General features: G+C 47.2%; 1 protein-coding gene across 26 annotated transcripts in view; it reads right to left on the bottom strand.

Moving 5' to 3' along the window:
* The window catches only part of LOC118509952 (glucose transporter type 1), a 166133-nt gene that overhangs the window by 58825 nt on the left and 86140 nt on the right, over positions 1-21168 (bottom strand). For all 26 annotated transcript variants that reach the window (XR_004905956.1, XR_004905954.1, XR_004905955.1 and 23 more), the window contains one exon: positions 18400-19098. Coding sequence is in view for 4 of the 26 variants with exons in the window: in XM_036051309.1 (XP_035907202.1) it covers positions 18400-18429 (30 nt within the window). In the remaining 22 variants the exon portion in view is untranslated. The remainder of the gene's footprint in view (positions 1-18399; positions 19099-21168) is intronic.

Raw genomic sequence — 21168 nt, forward strand, 5'->3', positions numbered from 1 at the left:
GTGATACGTGAGCCGTTCGTTCGTTCTTCATCACCATCTCTCAGGGTGTATGAGGGCCATTCAGATATTTACACACAGATACACACATACACACACGGCTAGCGACACATACCCATTGACCAAGGCATTCCAGCAACGGCACCGGAATGGAAAACGTGAATAAGTAAATATGCACGATCTAAATAATATTTCACGGCTGGTTGCTTCACCACACACCGAGAGAGCGAGAGCGAGAGAGAGAGAGAGACGGTTGGTGTGCAGGCACACATACTCATCCCACCGGTGCTGCTCGATTACATCGCACAAGCACGCCCAGCTTGTATGATCCGTACGAGCGAAGCAGATCCTTCCGCCCTGTGTTGTGTGTGTATGTGTGTGTGTATGTGTGATACGGATAGATCCCGACAGAGGGCGCTGGAAGGAGCTCCATCGCCTGCACCACACGTCGTCCACCAACAAGTTGACGCCAATGGTAGGACCGAGCTCGTTAGGTACAAAACGGATGATGAGCATCCCACCGGGGGGAATTGGGCTCAGTTGCAAGTCAGCCGTTTGCAGGGTCGCCGTGAAGTGTAGTGGCGAGCTCCGGAAGCACTCGCACACACATACACACAGTCGAGAGATATATTTTTCCCACCGAACTGAAAGTATTTCGCTCCGGCCCCTTTTGTGTCGAATCAGTAGTTTATGAAATTATGGTTTCTGCGATAATCTTTGAACCGGATGCGCCTGAATCTACCACAAAACCACTTCGCTCGGCGAGCAGCAGGGCGACGGGTGGACGGACGGACAGACGGACGAACGGAGTTGATGGGATAGGCAGGAGCCAGCCAAGCCAACAACTAGGCACCACACAATATGGCTACTTTCGGTAGCGCTTGTTCATTCCATTTGCTGGAGATTGGATTGGCAGCCGGCCGCCGCCTCCGGGGGCGTTCCGAAAGGGGCAACGAATTAGTTTACCGGAAGATTGTGCGAGCTTGGTACAATTTCGACGCGATTGAGTGAACCGTTGATTCATGCGTGATCTGCCAAGATGATGGCTCCGACGATGATGAAGAGAAGGGGAAAATCAATTGTTATGAACGATGAGCCGAGGCGTGTAAGATGTTGCAATCTCGGCTAATGGCCAGTCTAAAGGTCAGCCTGTCATCGGGCCGCGCGTCAGGTCGTCAGACCGTGCCAGCAGAAGGCCGGCTCGGGCCAGGGACCGTCTTAAATCATCATCGAACGGCTACTGGCAAGATTGTAATAATTGCAAATGATCGACAGCACGGTTCGCTTCTAGAGAAATCGGAAGTGGACGCATCATCGGAATCGGGTGGCCCTGTTAGACGATGATATTCCAAACCGGTCTTTGTGCGGACGTCAATCTGTACAACGAGAGGGATAAAATTATTGTTCCCATAATGCCGCTGGGGAAAAGGAAAATGGGAAATGCTACTAATTTGAACGTTGGAATGATATGCGCGCAATGGGCTGCTATTAAGGTGCCCGGTATCGGAAGTAATCCGAAAATCTGTTGGGATCGTTCAAATAATTACTTACGGAGCTATGTACTTGAATTAATCGAATCGATCAGAATGTCTGCTCTCGATGGATTTTCTGGAATGATTGTAATAATTCTCAGAACTTTTCCAGATATTATTACTTACAGACAACAAATGAAGTTAGTACAAATCCTTTGCACTTAAGTATTTATCAAACTAAAATGATTAAATTAAATTGAAACAGAAGGATTGTCGTGCCCCTTTATATTCAGTGTTATGTCATGCGCATATTTTCAGCTTAATGCCTCCGTGAAATGCAGATTGCATAGTTGGCGGTGCTTTCCGACGCTGCTGTGCGTGCATTTAAGTGCCTCGATGAATTCAATTTGTTGGACATAATAAGCAGTACATGTCCTACCATAAATTATCTAGACTTCTTTTTCATTATGCATTCTGTATGAATCACACAGAAAGCTTACAGTTTAATGCGTTCTTCTGATTTTAAAAGATTAATTAATAAGCTATGTGTTTGATTGAATCGAGTTGTTCAGAAGCGAGTTTTTCGAATGATTTATTTCAATGGCAAATATAGAATTTTGAACCTTTCTCTGTTTTAATTAAATTACTTTTCTCTAAAAATGTAAATCAATTGTGTTCGTTAGAGCGTAGACAATTCCCTTACGAGTAGCACAACTCACTCAAAATAGTGCAATTGCCTAGATGTATGCAATTTGATTGACATATTAGGCACATCATGTCCTGCAGAAGCTAATCTTACACATTTCACCTTGTTTCCCAAGGCAACGAGAACTTCAAAAAATAGTAATTAAAATTGTTACTGTACTTTCCTTTTTTCCCTTCCAATAGCTGCCAAGAATAAAACTCAAAATGGCGCACGGATGCTTCTCGGGTGGTCAATACACCAGTGTTCAAATTTTAATAACGCATTTCGTTGGATCCCTTACAAAACTTCAAAGGGATACCTGTAATTGTGCTGTGCCTGTATATTGATCCAAAGAACGTCCAGGACCGGCTCGCCCCTTTTTCCTTCGAAGCTGATTGTGCATTCCAATTGTGAAAGCAACAATTCCTATCGCACGCAAAGAATGTAACAACCATGCGAGGGTAGCGGGGCTGGTGGATGGGCCGCTGAATTACGGACCCAAACGAACGATATTTGCCATTTCCGGCCAAAGGCCACAGCCGAACCCAGCACAACAATACCTCGCCACACGGTGGTTAGCATTCTAAGGATCGAGAACTTTCGGGAACCTTTACCGCATGTAAAGGGGTTATTATTTGCAATTATTCTCAATCCTGACAGAAGGTACCCCACCACGGCCCGGTCTTCCCGAATGTAACAACCCAAAGCCAATGATGCACTGTGTACGTGCACCTGCGTCATGCACTGCAATCGTCGTACATTCCGGCAGCGTGCACTTTTAAAGCCACACACAACCTGGCGCACGGCACACACGGGAGTTTCGTGCGGCTGCCAACAATCACAGTCACAGCAAACGCACACTAAATGCCACCTTCAATTGCGTTTTACAAGCCAATCGTCAGCCAACCCGACCCGGGCGAAGGGTTGGAACGCTTGGCAAACCGGTTCGAAGACATTCATTTGAATTGTTTTGTGAAAATTGCACACCTCAAAGGAGCAACACAGGACGAGCGATGACGGAGGTCGGAAAATTGGATTTTGGACTGGCGTTGGCGTTGTTTTTCCTTTGCTGCTATTTCGAAACTATGAACACACGGAGCAGCCCATTTCTTTATGCCATCTGCTCGCCAAACAAAGCAATAAAATGCGTGCCTCACAAAAGGGTGGCTCGGTCGTTTCGTGTTGGTTGCGCGATGGACACACACACACATTTTCCACAACCCGAGGGAAGGGTGAAAGAAAATGTAAATTAATCTACACCAACTATCACGCAAACCATGACCATCCCCTCCATGAGCAGGGCGATGTGGATATGTGTGCGGGGGCTAGCAGCGAGTCCTTAAGAAAACTCATAAAGACTCAATAATCCATCAAGTGAGTCCGTGGGCGTGACATGTTGCTCCAACTCTTTGCTGCCGGGGCATGGAACAGTAATCAGCCCCATCAGTTCCCAACCCAATGCTAGACAATGATGCTAGACCAGGGAACTTTAGAACACAAACAAACCGGTCGGTAACTGAGCCAGGGTTTTGACTTCCACCCGGAGCTCTTCGACTTCAGCTTAGCCCTGTCTGTGATGTCCCTTTTTCGATGTGTTTGTGTGTGTGTGTGCCTCGGTCCATTTGGTAGACGGCAATCGATAATTTATGAGCCAAATCTAGGTTAACTTTTGTTTTCCACGAAAACTCATTTAAAACTCTCCGCCCCATCAGCGTCCTTGCGTCCTGTGTTGCCCATTGGTAAAGGGCACTTCTGTATGTGTTCCTGTGTCGTGCAGGGAAAAGGTTGCTTTCTTTGCTGGACCGTACGTACCCGCCCGTGGTAATACCCCGTTTTTCTTAAATGGAAGGACAATTGTGGCAAATTGTCGTCCCAAAGTTTCGATTGCTCGGGACACAATGAGCTGCAGGGAACGGGGGTCCTGGCGATGGACGAGTGGGAACCCTGTTTACAGCCATCAACCGACTCCAGTCTGGAGCGGACTGTCGCGTTGTGTGTCCCCCCCACTGCCTTCGAGCGTAGGGCAGGTCGCCATCATAAATTGACCGTTTTTAAAGCCCTCGAAGGAATTTATTCTGGTTGCCAAATAATAACACATAAATAAAGAATGGCCCCAGGACCGGACGCGGGTTTTTCGAGGAAGCAGCTAGCACGAAGTTTGCGAACCCATTATGATATTCTGCCAACGTGCGCCGCCTTGCTCGCCTCTGCTTCTTCCTGCAGAGACGCTTGGTTTTGTGTGACAAAAGTCCGACACGGAAACGTCGACTTTGCCGTCAATGAAGGACAAAACGAGATGCTTCAAAAAACGAAACCATCCAAGGACACCGGACGGGAAGCGATGGGAAGCGGGGGAAGAAATACATCCCAAATGTCATAAATATTATGGCTGCCGAAGTTGGACCACAACGGACACGGGCAGCTAACTGGGCAGGAAGATGAAAAGGATCTCCGCACATCGTCGACCCCGATTCTCGAGCCACCACCACCACCACTACCACCAACCAAACCGATCCAAAGCGAGAGCATTCGGATGGTGACGTCTGAGAAATATGTTTCACAGCACATTCATGGCATAACCATGTGGAAACGGTACCCTGGCGGGGGCAAGAGTCAAGAGGCTGAAGCAGCGGTGGGAAACGTGAACTTCTTCTCCGGGGCAAACCCATGGCCATCGCCGTTGCCATCTCGGAGCCATCGCTCAGTGATCAGCATTCCGGATGTGCACAATAAAACATACATACATTTATAACGACCCTTCAGAAAGCCATTAAGGACATTAAATGGAAATAAACTGTTGGACACCTCATAAATCACGACCACCAAAGCACAGTAATGAACGGGCCAGCCGGAGCAGCGCACCGGAGCATCGGATTGAAATGCTGTGGCTTGGTGGAAAACATTCGGTAACACACCTCCTTGCGGCTCATGCAAGCGTAGCTATTTTCGGCCAGCAAACCATGCCCAGCACTGGAGGCGTTTTGAATGGATTGAATGAAGGACAGAGCACTGCAGCAGGTCACCCTGGCAGGACGTCCCGCTACCGTCGCCTTCAAACTAATGATCCGCTTTTCGTTGCAATTCTCGGGAGAGGAGTTGCAGGCTTCTCTCACACGCTCACTGCATCGAAATAGTTTTACGTATAACTTTACCCCTTTTGAAAACACTCCAAAACACTTGAAAATGGTCATGATATGGAGACGTGATTTAGTGCTAGTTTTAAGTACTTGAGAAAAGAATGCAATATGTGATTTCGATTTAATGAACAGATGGTGGGAAGTTTGGTTCAAAGAAGAAACCCGTTCATGTTTCTTAACCTTTTTCTTATTAAATAGAAATACAATTTTTGAAACCTTTTTCCCTTTTCAGAGTTTTGTTGAATGCCCAATGTAATAAATCATTGGGATAAATAATCCTGACAGACTCTTTTAATGGCCATTTCCGCACAGTCGAAATAATTGAGCAGTTGCTGAGCGCACTGGCAAGATTTACGAACGCTGACGGGATATTTGTCAGTATCAATCACAAAATCCTTTCGAAAGAGGATTTAAGTGATGCATTCCGGAAGAAGGAAATAGCCCCGATACATTTACATTCCACTTTTACTTTGTTCCTTTTGTATCAATTGTCCATCCTGCTCCTTCCGTACCGACTGCATTACGAGGAAAGCTGTTCGAAGAGATTAACTGTTTACAGTACGCGTTTCACCCCTTGCTTCCGATGCGCATCCGGCAAATGGTGGGACTTCTTTCGTATGCCTGTTTCACCGCCTATTGTCAGTTCGATGGTCCTCGGTAGTAAGATTCTTAACAAGGTACCAGGCGCCTCCATTAGCCGGTCGTTTTGGTGCTTTCGGCAGAGCGTTGGGCACATAAATTATGTATTGTGCAGTGTGTAAGTAGCGTAGTATCGGTCAGAAAGCAGATGAGGAAAAACAACGAAACTTGCCCGACCGCGTCAAACTGATAAAGTGATAAATGATTCATAAATTCAGTCTTCGAACGGTCCCGTCGATCGGCCGGTCCGGTTTTGGGGCTGGGGATGAAACTTTTCCCAAGCTCTTTTCAAGTACCGTTTGAAGAATGTCGTTGGGTGTGTGTGTGTGCGTGTTGAATGCTTTGTTCTTTCCTCCACTCTTACACGCGTCGGCATGCAACGGACGTTCTTATCGAACAGCATACCATCGTAGGGCCGGGTGCTTATTTGTGACCATTTACCACCCAACCGGTTATCCTACGACTACGGAAACACACGAACTCCCGCTCGCTCGGGCACCCGTTATTCGACAACAGGCCGTCACTGGCCAGACACAAAGAGGTCAATATGTTGCAAACAATGGTACGCACGGCCGGAGAAAACATTCAGTGCGTTCCAGAGGTTAACAACAGTTGCGCCACCTTCTTGATTGATAGCGTGGGAATCCTCGCACCATCCTGTGCCCGACATTTCCCCGACAAGGTGTGACCTTTTGCGGTGTACAGCTTGCTGGTGTGCTGTGTTACTGCGCCCCCGGAGACCGTGTGTATGATTAATAGCACCTGATTGGACACGCCGAACGAATCGTCGAACGGGCTGAGGTCCGCCGTCAACAGAACGCACTTCCAAAAAGGATAAAAGGTAATCATTCACTCACATTTCCATTATGGGCTTCCCCGGGCATGCTGCTTTCATGGGCTGTGCGATGGTGTACCCACCGGGAAAGGGTCCCGTCTGTTCCCGACATCCCCGGGTAATGGGGGAGCTCATTTTCTCACCTTCAACGCCCGATAGCCCTGGAACGTGGTAAAAACTGCACAATAGAACAAGGACCGAGAGGCTTCCTCGGTCCGCTTCTTTTCACGAAACTGTTTGTGTATGGTTGGTGTAATGGGTAACGAATCGACCACGGGAACCACCCCGGGATCCGCAACGCACTATTCCACAGCCTGGTTCGCGTGTCGAGTGACAGTCAAATTAACGAACGTCGGATGTGTGTCTATCGATACGATTATTATTTGTGATCGTTCCTGTCCGGCCGTCCGGGCATCATTTATCAAAATCCAATATTGAACAAAACCGACTCGAACGCGCATTGTGGAAATGGTACCGAACGGGTCCACCTCGCCCACCGGCCCCGGTCGGCCGAAGCCTTGGGAAATGACAAGAAATCACTCAATTATCCTTTGCGGGACACGCACCTCGCAACACTACAAAAGCCGCCAAAATAAATGATCTGCACCGAGTGATTGAAAGGTGAGTGTGACGTGATGGCAGGGGAAAGTATCACTTGCTCCTTATGGAATGGGGTGTGCGTGTGTGGGTGGGGTTGAGGTGAGTGCATGCTTGGTGGTAGAGTGGGTACTTCCTTTCGGTACTCGGCTGATCACGATAGTAGCGCGTAGCAGTAAAAACCTGTCAATATAAATGATCGCTTTATCAGGCCGAGGTTGCCATACCGAGATGGGGTGTGAGCCGACTATAGTGGTGAATGGCTCTGCCGTTGACAGTTTCGAGGACGTGCTTCACTGTGCGAGAAAAAACAGACTTGACGAAAAGAAACAATCGAAGATAAATGATCGTATTGTGCTGTGGAAGGTAGGATTTGTTTGTGGCACATCTGGAAGCTTTAGACGACGTCTCCTTTCACCTAAGTGGCATTTGAATTCACAAAGTCCAATGGATCTTTGTATGGAAAGCTAACATTGTCTGTGATAGCTTGTCATGGTATTTTAAAGGATTTGGGAAACGTTTGGTCTTGAGTTCAAGGCCCATTGTCTAATGCTACAATATTACGTGGAAGCCAACCAGGTCAATTTTTATATTTTTAGTTAAAGAGTCAATCAGCCATCCAAGAGAGCAAAATGCTAAATTTCAAATTCCACCCATTCAACTGGTCATCCGTAGGCTGGTTGTACCAATTCCAACAAACTGTCATGTCAAACGACCATGCGCCTAGACCTTGATTTTTCCTCAAAACCCAAGTGCATTTTTAATCAAGAACCAACGTTTCCATACATCCCCAAAATCAAATTAATTTTATTGTCAAACTCACCAAACCCTCCGGCTCACCCGAAAACAACTGGCTCGTTTGCTGCCAAGCTTCGTGGCAACTCCTTCAGGAGAACTCAAATGCCCAACTTCACTCCATCAATCCCGATTGCTCAACTCACGGCCGGTTCACGAGCTTCACGGTTCATAGACTGTCCCTGGACAAGTCGTCTCGAGCGGTTCCGGGCGATCAACGTTCCAATGAAATCACACACACACACACTGGCACAACCCTTCCTGCCAACTCATCTGAACGGGAACTACTCCAGAACACTACTTCAGCATTCGATCCCAGGTGGTGACGTTCTCCCCCGGTACTGGCGATGCGCGCGTTGAGGTGGAAAATGAGATTTTGAATTTTTCAACAGTCAGTGTCCTCCCAATCTCGTCGTCGTCGTCGTCGTCGTCGGCAAGTAAGTGTAGAGTTAGTTTTTACTGACTTTACCATCATCGTCCCCGTAGGATGTTCCGTTTATCACGTCGCACCGAAAAAGGGCTGTGCTTCGGGCGTTCCAGTGTGCATGATTGATAAGCGGACGCAATAGATATCATTGTTATTGTCCATCTCCAGCAAGTACCAACCAAACCCATTTGGAGCCAATATTTTTTGCAATTCCGTTTTGAGCAACTCTTTACAGCGATAAAACATATTCTTCCCGTTGGACGGTTAAGATGGCGCAAACATGCAACCGTTCCTTGTACTTATCAACGCACGTTGCCAACTTCTTACCGACAGCGTTACCTTCCAACAGGAAACCCCAAACAGCAGAAGGCTTTTTATAGCTTTATGAATTATTTGCAAGTATTTTGTTTACGACTCGTACCCAAAAACCCCTAACCTCATCACAAGGGCTCAACTGTGGGCCTTCCTCGTTTCGTCGGCAGCTAGCTGCTTTCGGAGGGGCCATGATCCCTTCTTTAGTCGCAACCCAAGGGCTTTTATCTCCTGTTCCCTGCTGTTTTCGCTCTCTCGATCCACCAACCGTTTCCCAAAAGTGACACCCAAAGTAGCAGCATCAACAGCAATCGTCACGGCCACATCCGGGCGTCAAATGACTTTGGTGCCGAGCCCTAGAAAGCTACCTTCCGGCGAGCAGCCTGCCTGCTCGGGGTGATGAAAACGTGATGGAAGCGGCCACCGTACCAACCAGTGGAATGAATAATTTAGTTTTAAAACAGTTGTCAACAAGGGCTTAAATATTGGATGATGAAATTTTTGGAGCACACCGACCGAGCCGCCCCTAGTGCTCGCTATGATGTGTTGAGTTCCGTCGCCTAGCAGTTGCGCTCTATTAATGGTGGAAGCAGATTGTGTCCCGGCGGTCTCCCTTTTTTGCGAGGGCATGCAACTGGCGAAATGATGTGTAAAATGGTCAAATCCGGAAGGGATGAATTCGTGGGGCCGTCACATAAGCCGTCATGTAACATTTTTCTTCTCGAATGGCCGCACAGGATCGGAGAGGATTTTCCTACACACACCAATGTAGAGTACTCTCGTTTGCCGCATACATAGACGCTAGTAGTAATATCGAATGAAGTCCCACACTCGTGGATAGAATTGTTTTCAATTTCAACCGGCCGAATAAAAAGGGAGTTTTCGCACTCGATCGGTAAAGTTGCATTTGTAAATGAAGCTCATGTCCAACAACAAAACTAAAAGCTCCACTAGCAGCTTACAAAAGCTATCGAACAAGGGGATTCATGTTAAAATATTCAGTTGCCATTCGAAATCCATTCGATCTGGGGACAGAAACGCACAAAAAACGAGCAGCCCTCCCGTAGTGTCGTGACAGTTTTTGTCCATTATCGAAAATACTTTGTAATGGAGCACCAGCGACTGGCTGCCGTGTGTGGTGCAATATTTGCCAGTATAATGTTTGCTAAACGTGCATTCGTTTGTTTAGCGCGTGGCATTGCAGTTTTTGCAACAGAGCTAGCTCCAAAAAAGTGAAGTGAACGAAAATAAAATACCAATCCCGGTGCTTTGATGTGAATAAAGTGAAGTGCAGAAAGCAAAACGTAGCGCTCGATGCAGGAATAAAATGCGAGACTACCAAGCGCAACAAGATATAATGACATCGTTTCGACATCGTTTGGGAACAACAGGGTACAAAAAAAGACCCCCGAAAACCCCTATGAAACATCATCTCCCTGTTCAGGGGAACAAGCACGGAGTCGGAAAAACGAGTTTTCCTTTTAACGCACCCACTCTGCACACGCCGTGTAATTCGGTAGTCAGAATTGAAAAGTATCTCTGCACAACAATAAACATTCAGCAGATAGCGATCGTTAGACCTGGTGCGAACACGAAACCCACCAAGGTTTTTGGCAAACAGTGAGACGCTAGTTAAAATTGAACATTGGTTTCCGCTGGCGTGTTTTGCTGTTTTTTTCCGTTTGTTGTTTTCCCGGTTGTGTTTTTTTCTTCGCTTGTAACATGGTTCATGTGAGGCACCGAAACAACCGAAATGTGAAATGTGTAAATTGAAAAACGAGAATAGCGAGAAATGGCAGCCAAAGCGGAAGTGGTTGTGAGTTGAGACTTTCGCCAACAGCACACGGAACCCAACTTCCCCGCAGCTTCGCTTCATGGGTGATAAAATGAAGCGGATGTAATTGGGTATTGCCATCTTTACAACCAACACTACCAATTCCGACTCACAATTTACTTGTTCGCTTCTTAGAGCCAGGGGTCACAGTGACGTACGTGGAAAGACGAAGCCTCTTTGCGAATGTAAATTTAACATCATACTGCCCGTTGGAAGTTGGAAACGGCACAGGAACTGCTTACACACTTCCTTTTATGATAATGTTATGTAGTGTAGAGCGCAAACAGTGAACAAAGGGGTGATGACAAGCCTAAACGTATGGTCGTATGACTTTATGACCTTTATTTCTTAGATTCTGATTTTTTTGTACAAAGGTCTACGAAAATGGGGCATTGAGGTATCTATCATCTAGCTAAAGCCCATATTGTACATTTTATTTTAGCTATGAAACGCCTGAAGGTATGCAATATGCATTACAGTTTTTACAAAAATTGTGTAAAACAATTGCCTACCTTTCGGCGTTCTTTGTATTACAATTACAAATTAATTTAGGATGTTCGCTGTATAGTGCTCACATGAGGACTCAAACAAATACAATTTTTTAACTTAAACGACAATCGCTTTTCATGCTTATACTTCATCCGTGTGTTTATACTCTTTTCAAATTAGTTCAATCTGTGCCAAGCTTTTTCCATCAACTTCACGACACAATTTTGGTTCACAATTCCGTTTTACAACTCTCAGGCAAAACAAAACAAAAAACAATCCCAAAATTCGATCAAGACTGGAAAGTCCTAGTAAAATGGGAAATGGGAAGAAAAAACACAAAACTACATTTTTTGCGCCTGAATGGCGTTCAACCGCACCGCACAAGAAGCACAATGTTGCACAACCCATCATTGAACCAGTCCACCCAGTGTATTCGATTTTATTATCCGACAGCAGCAGGACAGCCACGGGCACCGAGCCCGGGTTTCGTGATGACGCGCAGTTAGCAAGGACTCACACAAACACACACACACAGTTACACCCCCTGAGGGATGTGGCTTCGGGAAAATTGGAAACCCGTTGCCAATTCGTTGCTTTCCTTCCCCCAGTGCTTCCCAATTGCGTCACCGTAATCGATGTCAATGTTGTGTTTGGTGGCTGTTGAGAGAACTTGAAAGTCCGTACCGACACACACACACACACCCAGAGACCGTCTTCCATTGGTCCATCATCGCCCGTCCGCCAAAGTTCGATTTATTTGGCTCCGATTTAGCCCTGGCCCAGGCACCAAAGCTCACGGGAAATTATTTGGGTTTTTGTTGCGGCGTCGGATACTCCCTGCCTTCGAGCTAAGGAGAGCGTCGTTACCCTGTCGCTGGGACGAGCAGTAAAGGGGTTGGTCGTGAAAAAAGGATCCTACCACATCACTGGCAGCAACACTGGAAACTGAAAACTGTTTCCAAACGGTTGGTTCTTGTCTTACGCTATCAAGCTCTGCCACGTCCACCACACGTACCATGGACCTGCCCAGTAGCAGTAGTATCTGCCGCACGTAACTACACGGAGCCAGGAATCAGGGATGTTTCTTTTTTATATTCTTACCGCACGGCTTGCAAACGGAGTATTTCGTTCAAATGCGGAAGTCGTCGTTACGAATTCTCAAAGGAGACTACCAGCCCGAGCGAAAGATCCCGTGAAGCCGGGGGAACGAGCCTCATCGGGAGGTGAATCCTTCGGGGAACGGGGTTGACGTTGGAAAATTGAAATCGACTGCGATGGTGTGTCCCTGCACCCTTGCCTGCACGGCTGTCGAACTTGATTACACTTCCGGATTTCTTACCGGGGAAGGAGTTTTGCGTCTGGTCTGGTTCAGTGCGCTTGGTGCACAATAAAATTGATAAGATATGTTATACTGTCGGTTTTATTGACATCCCTGCCTGTACCCAGTACCCCAACTCGCAGCCAATCGACGTCCTGAGACGTCAAAAACTTCCCAAAAACTTGGCCCAACAATGCGAATCCACCAAACAAAATGCTCGATCGTAGCGATAAATAATTAAATCCGAACGCTCGCAACTTCCGGTAAACGAGTCGCTGCCAAGGATTTAGACCAGATTTAATTATGATAAGTGACAGGTCTGGCGTTAGCAGGCCCGCGAATTATCGCGATGCTAAACTTCTTACAAGACACATCTTCACCATCAGACACGCACCAACCTGACGGCGTATGTTCTACTCCCGGACGAACGTCAGAGAGCGGTGCCAGTGCCGGGCTGGTGAGCTTACTTTAAATGCTAACTCGATTATCCCGACGGTTCCACGGGGTTGGGTAGAGTTCTATAATTATTAAAGTCTTTTCTCCGGGGCCCTGGGTGGGAAATTGACCGACAGTTAAAGCCCTGATTCGGTACAGGTTCGGGATCTCATTAAATTAAATTGAATTCAACTCGAGCCACTCTGATTCAATTACACTTCATGTCCCTCTAATGAGGCTTCAAGAAGGCATTGAATGCATCGCTTTCTTTTCGCCGCTGGTGCATTTGATTTGCTGGTTGGAAATAAATTAATACGACACTTGAAACACAAAGAAATGGCTCACTCACGTATTAAATATTCATTCGCTCAGTAAGGCGGGAACGTATCTGAAGGTAGCTCCAAAACCACCAACAATCACTGGCTAAGTCTCCTCGCACACACACACACACACACACATGCTCATCAACGAAGCGTGGCCTGTAAAATATCGCTTCCCCTAATGACCTGGGTGAAGTTCGCAGTTCGGGAGGGGGTGGGAGGTCGTCAGACCACAAAAACAGCCACAAAACAGGCATTCCGTGTGCCCTCTTAATCGAGACCGATTGCGCTAACGTAGCGCAGAACATTGAGATATATTAGCAATTCAAAACAAAGTATCCGCAACGAAAGTGCGATTGAACCCGAAACCGAGTGCTGACCGCATGGCCAGGCTCTTGATTTTCTCGCCATGAGGCTGGCCTCTTACGATCCTGCGGTTTTCATAGCACTTTGCTCTAATAAAATGATTGAGAAAAATGAGTCTCAACCGAGCAATTCATATTACGGTACCTATCCAATTGTGAGACAAGCACAACTGGATAATGCTTCTTCTTTTTTTCTCTATTCGGGCTGTCCCATGCATTCCTTGGGGAACTTCTCAGAATAAAAAGGACAATTCCAACACACACACACACATACGCTAGACCTTCAGATCGTTCTTCAGTGGGAAGGAAGAAATATACCAACAATCCGATGATTAATTCGTCCCGTAAGTACAGTTTAAGTCGGTAATTATGTGCTAATGTAGGTTTTCCGCCTCAGCTCAGCACTGCTCATATGCTCGGTGCTCCGGATTCAGATACCGGAGCAACCGAAACGAACCAATTTCTTCACCGCTTCCCAACCCACCTCAACCCAACCAATCCACCGTGCCAACGATGGCGATGAATTTAGTGCTCGACACAACTTTCGGTTGCTTTTTTTTTCTCCCGAATTTCCTCAACAAACGAACAAACGCTCGCCAAAAGCAGAGACAACAGAATACGGACGGGGGATAAAAAGCACCACATCACCGGGCTCGGATGCGCGCACACATTTTGAATGAAAAGCAAAAATAAATAATGCAACCCTCGTCCCGGATGCCGTGCGAGTGTCCGGTTGCCGAAAGGGCTTTGGCTCAGTGCAAATGGCTCATTTCGGGGCGCCCGCCCTTTCCGGCTGAGTACCTGAGTGGGCCGAGTCGGGCCGTTTGTCACTGGAGGGCATAGGCTTGTTTTGTTTTGCGTGTTTAGCAGTGTCTGGGGCGAGTTTATCGAGAAACGAAAAGTTCGAGCTAAGAAAAATAACGAGGAGTAAACAAAACAACAGCAGCGAGAAGCACAATGTCTAAAACCCCCGGCGACTAAGCGGTCAGGATCGATCGAGACGGCTGCAGAAAACTTGGCCCGTGTTTGTGTGTCTCACACTCGAATCGAACGAGATATACCATCTGCATGTGGGAGCGAGCGCGTTTATAAGGCGCTCCAATGGTAGTGGTGGTGGTGGTTCGCTCATAATCCTCTTCAGGTAAGTGGCTGACGCCGGGTTTTTCGAAAATGGAGGCATTATTTTCGTTCGTTGTTTCGTGTGCCAAAATAAACCCCTTTACTCGTAGGTGGTGCATGGTGATTATGACGATGATGATGGAGAGGGCATAATGCCCCACCCGATGAGCATGTTGTTTGGCAGAGTTGAAGAAGTAGTTAAGGCTTTATTAACAGCTTTTCATTGCGTCTTAAAATGTCTATGAATTTTGTAGCTAGTCTCTGGAGTATGGAGAGGTGAATAATTCATTTTACGTGGCTCGTTAGGTGGGTAGATTTGTTTCTTTATCAATTTTGGGTTGTTTTGAAAGTCTTAAAACGCATAATATGTGTAGTGAAGCTCGGAAAGGTGTAAAAATGTCTTAACGACATAATGAAGAGCTCATTCTGTTATGCGAATTGCATACATTTAGGCGCATGCAATTTATTTTTATTACGAACGCATAAAATATAGTTGGAGTAAGTTGGACTAAGTTTTTAAAAGATTGTAAAGCATTCCAATCAAGGCAAGGAAACAGATGGTCTGTTCCCATTCCTCTTTGCATCGAAAGCTCACTGAAGTAGTCTCAGTAATCCTTTCCAGCTGGCAGCTTCACCGATGCTTTCCTTTTCAAACGATTGCTGCGCCCAATCTGAAGCCGGGAAGATGGCCCGTTACAAAACAAATAGTAGCAACAATACACCAGCAACAGAAAATTACAATCTCGCAAATGAAATTTGCACCCAAAAGTGAAACACAAGCTTTTGATCACGAACGGGCTGACAGATACAAGAGGAATTGGCAACAAAACAACCATCGCTGGCTAAGAACTGCTTCAGAGACAGAGATGCCGACCGATAGAACAAACAAGCCCAAAAAGGAATACACACCACGGTGCAATGAAAAACATCATCTAGAAAATGTAACGTTCCACAAAAAAAAAAGGAGTAGTTTCACCCGCAAGTCCGCGTGTCGACAAAATTGCAACCCGACTAACTCACAAATGCCAAAGGAAGGCATAAACAAAAAAACAAACACACAACAGCACAAAAACACGCTGTACGGTAACCGCTCAAATTCCAACATCTACTTTAGATGATAGCGGACCGACCGTTGCACACAAGACCCAGGATAGATACGGGCCGCAAAAGAGGCCAGCAGGCAAAACGACGTGGTAAAACAACGGAGAAAAACATCAAACCCCAAAACGCAGGCAAGCAGCTACGGCACCGCCCGAACATTGGCCAACATTAGCCGGGGCATCGTTTCAGTCGGCAGCGGTAGCGGACCACCAATGGTAGGCCAATGATCGGGCGGCGGTGGAATGTCCTGGTTGTAAAAACGAAGACAGCGAGCCGAGAGAGCCGATATGCCGGGAATGTTACGGCCATTGTGGACCGAAAATGGATGGCAAACGAATATGAAATGAAACGAGAAAAAAAAAACGCTCGGGAAAACCGACCAAAGGACGAATACTTCAGTCGCTTCTTGCTAATGTCCCTCTTCCGATGGCTTCCCACCGCTTCATCCAGCGCGAAACTCGGCCAGCTCTATTGTGCCTGTGCATGATGGCACGATTTTCCAACAGGACGAGTACGACATAACGTGACCGTTTGCGTTGCGAGCGCACTTGGCGAGCCCTGTGTTAAAAACGGAAAAACAAGAGCCACCCCGAAAACGAGTCGAGTGAGAAGGGGGGAGAGGAGCGGGGGGATTGGAGGGGGAAGTGAGTAAATCCCTGGCAGTAAATCCAGGTCAGCACGCCGTTATGCACCGTCCGTTTTTCGGGTTACGGCCACACGGGTGGAGAAAAGCGATAGAGAGCGAGAGAGAAAGCAACCAGCTTAATGCTTTCGCAAAACACACGAGCCGGCTCATACAGCGATGTGCGATGTGGAATGCGTTTTGCGACTGTTCGACCCTATCAACACAAACACATACATACACAAAGCCATGCACGCATGCGATACGTGCGAAAGGGGGCGAACTTTTGGGAAACCTACATGGAGGCGCCTGGTGCTTCGTTCGACTAAAGCGGAAAGATAAACCCAAAAATCCTACACCATGGACGTACGCGGGATTGTCGTACGTACGTGGATCCTTTCCATCTTTCCCAGCCTCGTTGGCCGCCGTTATCATGGGCGGGTGTGAAGCGTAAACAGAGTGTACCGTCGATGTCGCTTGCTGCACGGTGCCTAGATTTACGAGAGCAACGCAACGGAGCAACCTGCCTGCTGCGGATGGGCACGGTCGGTTTGATAAACGGCATTGTCTTGCAATGCGACAGTTTGTAGCCACTGCATCGGTTCGCTGTTGTGGCGATGGGGCAAACGGGATGCGCGTTTATTCGCCAACCGAGCGACCTTTGTCCGTGATGTTCCTTCCATCGTTTTTTCCCTCCGCTTTTCCCGAGCTCCTTTCCCCACCAGACACACACCCGCACACATGCAACCAACCATAATGAGGAAAGTGGCCACCCGGATGGTCTGTTGCGGTGTGTTGTTTACACTTCGCTGCTCCTTTCAATCTTCACAAATCACGAATTGTGGCCACCGTGCTCGTGCAAACGTTGTGTCAAATTGTTTTCGGGTGCCCTTTTTCCCGACACAGTGACAAGCCATTTTATCCATCATCCGGCTGAAGGGATCCCCCGCTCACACACCCTCGTTCTCTCTCTCTATCACTTTATAACCTTCCTCCACGATGTTCATCCTAATCTTAATCGTCCGACTTTACAATCCGCACCGCAAAAACACCCCTGCCCGACAGCTGCAACCATGGCCCGGCACCGTCCGATCCGATAAGAAGCTTTCGGCAGGGGGTGGAAAATAAGGCGCGTGGCAGCCAAAAGCACATGCAGCTTCGAAACGGGCAAGCAAGTACTTATTCGACCTAAGCTCTTGACTCGTGCTCGTGACCTCGTTGGTCGCTGATTTGCACATAAATTTGCCGGCTCACAAAATGCAACGGAACAACAGCACCGAGGAGACTTGGGGACCTGACATTTTGTAATTCAAATTACGGCCAAAGATGATGTTTCGCGACCAACGAACTAGACCCGCCGTCGTGTGGTATGGTAGTACAGGCTCGTAACTCGGTGGTGGTTGCTGGTGTACCTTCAAACATCAGACGAACCTTGCTTTCTGGGGATCTCTTTGTGGTTGTGTCTAGAAGGTTTCTTTGATGTGTAGTGGCAAGTAATGACCGTGAGATGGATTATTATTTTACCGATGGTTCGTAGTTTTTGAGATAGCTAGGGCTACAGCGGTAACGGGGGGGTTTATGGCCATGAACAAGATTTTCTCCTTCAGGATGCTATTTCCCTTGTTTGAGGATCGCCTTTTCTTAAAATAAGCTGTATGTTTGGGAGTGACAGTTGAATGAACTAATGACGTGAATTGGGACGTTTCGAGAAAGACATCAAACAACCTCATGGCCAGCTGTATCCTGACTGATGAGACTTCGCTCAACTAAGAACGATTTTTGAAGCTATATTCATTTTTGACAGAGTTTGATTGTTTGATCGAAGGACTTTACTGTTCCGTTGAGGTTCTCTGTGGGAAAGAACGAAATAAAAGATATAAGTTTATTACAATAAGCTCACCTTAATAGTCAGTCCAGCCATGTCGGGCATCCACTAGTAGGTTGAAATTTTGTTTCCGCGCTCGTTCGGAAATCACCACACCACAACTACAGTGATGTCGTTCTGCCTCTGAAGATTCCGTTGGTAACGCCAATACCTTCGCACAGCTTCCACAATCTTCACAAGCTCAAAACAATCACAAACCGACACAAAAGCACTTCAATCCGTACTATTCAACACACACACTTTGTCCTTTATTTGCTTGCGTCATTTACTTGCTTTTGAAAAACTGGGAAATCATCCTCTCACGCGATCACTCTCGACATTTGAAACACCTTTTCTTACAAACGCATTAACTTAGCGAACCCAAATTCGATCACTTGGATGTGAATTTATATTTTGACGCAATCGAAACTTGAAACGGAGGGCTTATCGGGCAACGGAACGTCCTTCTTTTCACACCAAACACATGCTCACAGCACGCGTAAACACTGGGACTATTTTCGGGGAGCTTTTGCTGAAGCCTTCTTCAGCTACACCACCATCTATTGTACATCCGTCACTCCGTCACTGAACACGATCACGGCAGCAGGTTTCTACACGATTTCTACTAAGGATTTCCGGGATCGAAAACCGGTTCGAGTCAAAGAATTTTCACCACTCGCTTTTTTGCTGCTACTTTTCTCCTTTTCTTACGCAGAAACTAAGTACGAATTACACCTGCAACAAGGATTGAAATATATAAAAATGAGAAATTACATGAAGAAACTTACAACTACTCTTTCCGGGGACACGAAATGGAGTAATAATGTTAAAGTACGCTGTACGGTGACGAGTCAAACGAATTGCATTTAACCGGAGATAAAAGAGCACACCGATAATGTTTTGGGGAAGGAAAAAAAACAAGTCTTCCAGCCAACGTCACTGTGCTTGCGAGAAGCCCTGTTCGGTTCCATTGTTCCCGGCTGCCGGGACCAACATTGCCGACATCTCCCTCGCGTTTGGGTCACCGCCACCACAGCCGACCTGTCACTCTGCGTCGCCTGTGACTGTGAAAAGCGTCTCACTTTGGTCAGCCACGCCACGGAGTGACAAGTGGAAAAACTATTTATCACTTCAATCCGGCACCAACGTCCACGGCCGAAGCCGTTCTACGCTTTCCCAACATTGCTGGAAAGTTTTATTTCAACTGTTTGCACTCGATTCTTTTTTTGGTGTCCGTTTGTGTTGTGTAGTACTCGCTCACTGACTCGTTTGATCATTGTTACATTGTCATACTGCCACTTTGACTTGATCATGCCGCAAGCGCCTTCACCGCCGCCGGCACCGTCTTTTCGGTTGACATTTCTTAAGGGCGTATTTGTGCTGCTTCTCGACCCGTACGACGACAATTGGATGTTTCAGCGCGGACGGCAACGAGCAAAAAAGGAACATCAAATTTTCCGTTCCCCGGAATACTGCTTCTTAACGGTGTGCCGTTGAGTGATGACGATAGGAATCTCCCATGGCGAAGGCACGCCGGTGCACGGTGTGCGCTTTCTTTTCCTTCATTGCATTTCTACCGGCAGAAGACGATGACTACAATGCACCCTTCGCGATCGATGCCATTCATTTCCGTCCCGTTGAACGGTCCCGCAGCTGTCACTGTTTGCAGCTGGCAGCACTTCCGGCCAGCCAGCCGGACAATGCAGCTTGTTTCGTCTTCGTCCGGGCCGCGGGTTTGGCAAAGGGTTTGATCTTTTTTACTTTATCTCCTCTGTGCTGTGGACTGTTTCGAGTTAACAGCATCACCCGAGGGCAAAAGGACTCTTCGCGTCGAACAAACGAGCACGACATCCAGGACGAACGCTATCGGAGGGCCGCTATCAGAGAGCCTTCTTATCTTCTTATCGTTCGAGCGGAATGGGTTGAAAATGGAAAATCCTTCCGGCACGGGATGAAGCGTCCAGCCATGCAGCCGTCGCCCCGCTGTACTGTCCGTTGTGTGTTATTGTTTCGCATTTTATTATCCTCTGGCCGTTTGCCTGGCTGCTTGACTTCCAACTCCGTTCCCACCGTGCCATCGGGCAGGCGGTCGTCCAGCGTTCCGGGCTCGTTTGTTTGAAGTGTTTTCTTATGTCGCTTTTGTTGTGGATGTGCAGGGAAAGCCACATCACGCCGCCCGTGTCCGTGATTGCGTGGTGCTGTGACCAGGAAGAAAAAATCGTCTGTTTTCCTCTCAGGCCACGTCGTGAGGCTGGTCGGGGCTGGGTAGTATTGAAGTCCGGCAAAGGATTTTGTACTCTCTCGCTTTGGAATGTCGTCCTTAAGTACGCTTAATCATGTCTCACTATCAGCGGATAAAGCTTCAGCTGTGCCAACAACGGTTTCTGTGAATGAAATAAGAGCAGTGAAAGAGGACGGTTAGCGGATGTCTCTGCTGCTTGTCGGCTGGTGCAAAGATGGTGAAATCATTTTACCGAGAAAATAGAAAATTAATATACTATGCCCGCTGCAGGGAAACGATAATGTTCACCCGTTTGAAGTCAAAGCGTGCGCTTTGAGTGATATTTCCGGCACTGAATAAGCTTCGATAGGAAAATATTGGAACGACACGATCCGATGGATGCTTCCGGGACGCTACTTAGCCGTGCGGCAGGGGAAAACAATGGCACACAAATTGGATTGCGAAATAATGATCGATGCATAAATGCAATTACATTGATGGAATCTCAGCTATCCTCCTCATTTGCAGTGCCGGGGCAGTCCCTGGAATGGGTACAATGCATCACACCGAAGGCGATAAGATTG

Source organism: Anopheles stephensi, chromosome 3 (assembly GCF_013141755.1).
Source record: "Anopheles stephensi strain Indian chromosome 3, UCI_ANSTEP_V1.0, whole genome shotgun sequence".
Classification (NCBI taxonomy): Eukaryota; Metazoa; Arthropoda; class Insecta; order Diptera; family Culicidae; genus Anopheles; species Anopheles stephensi.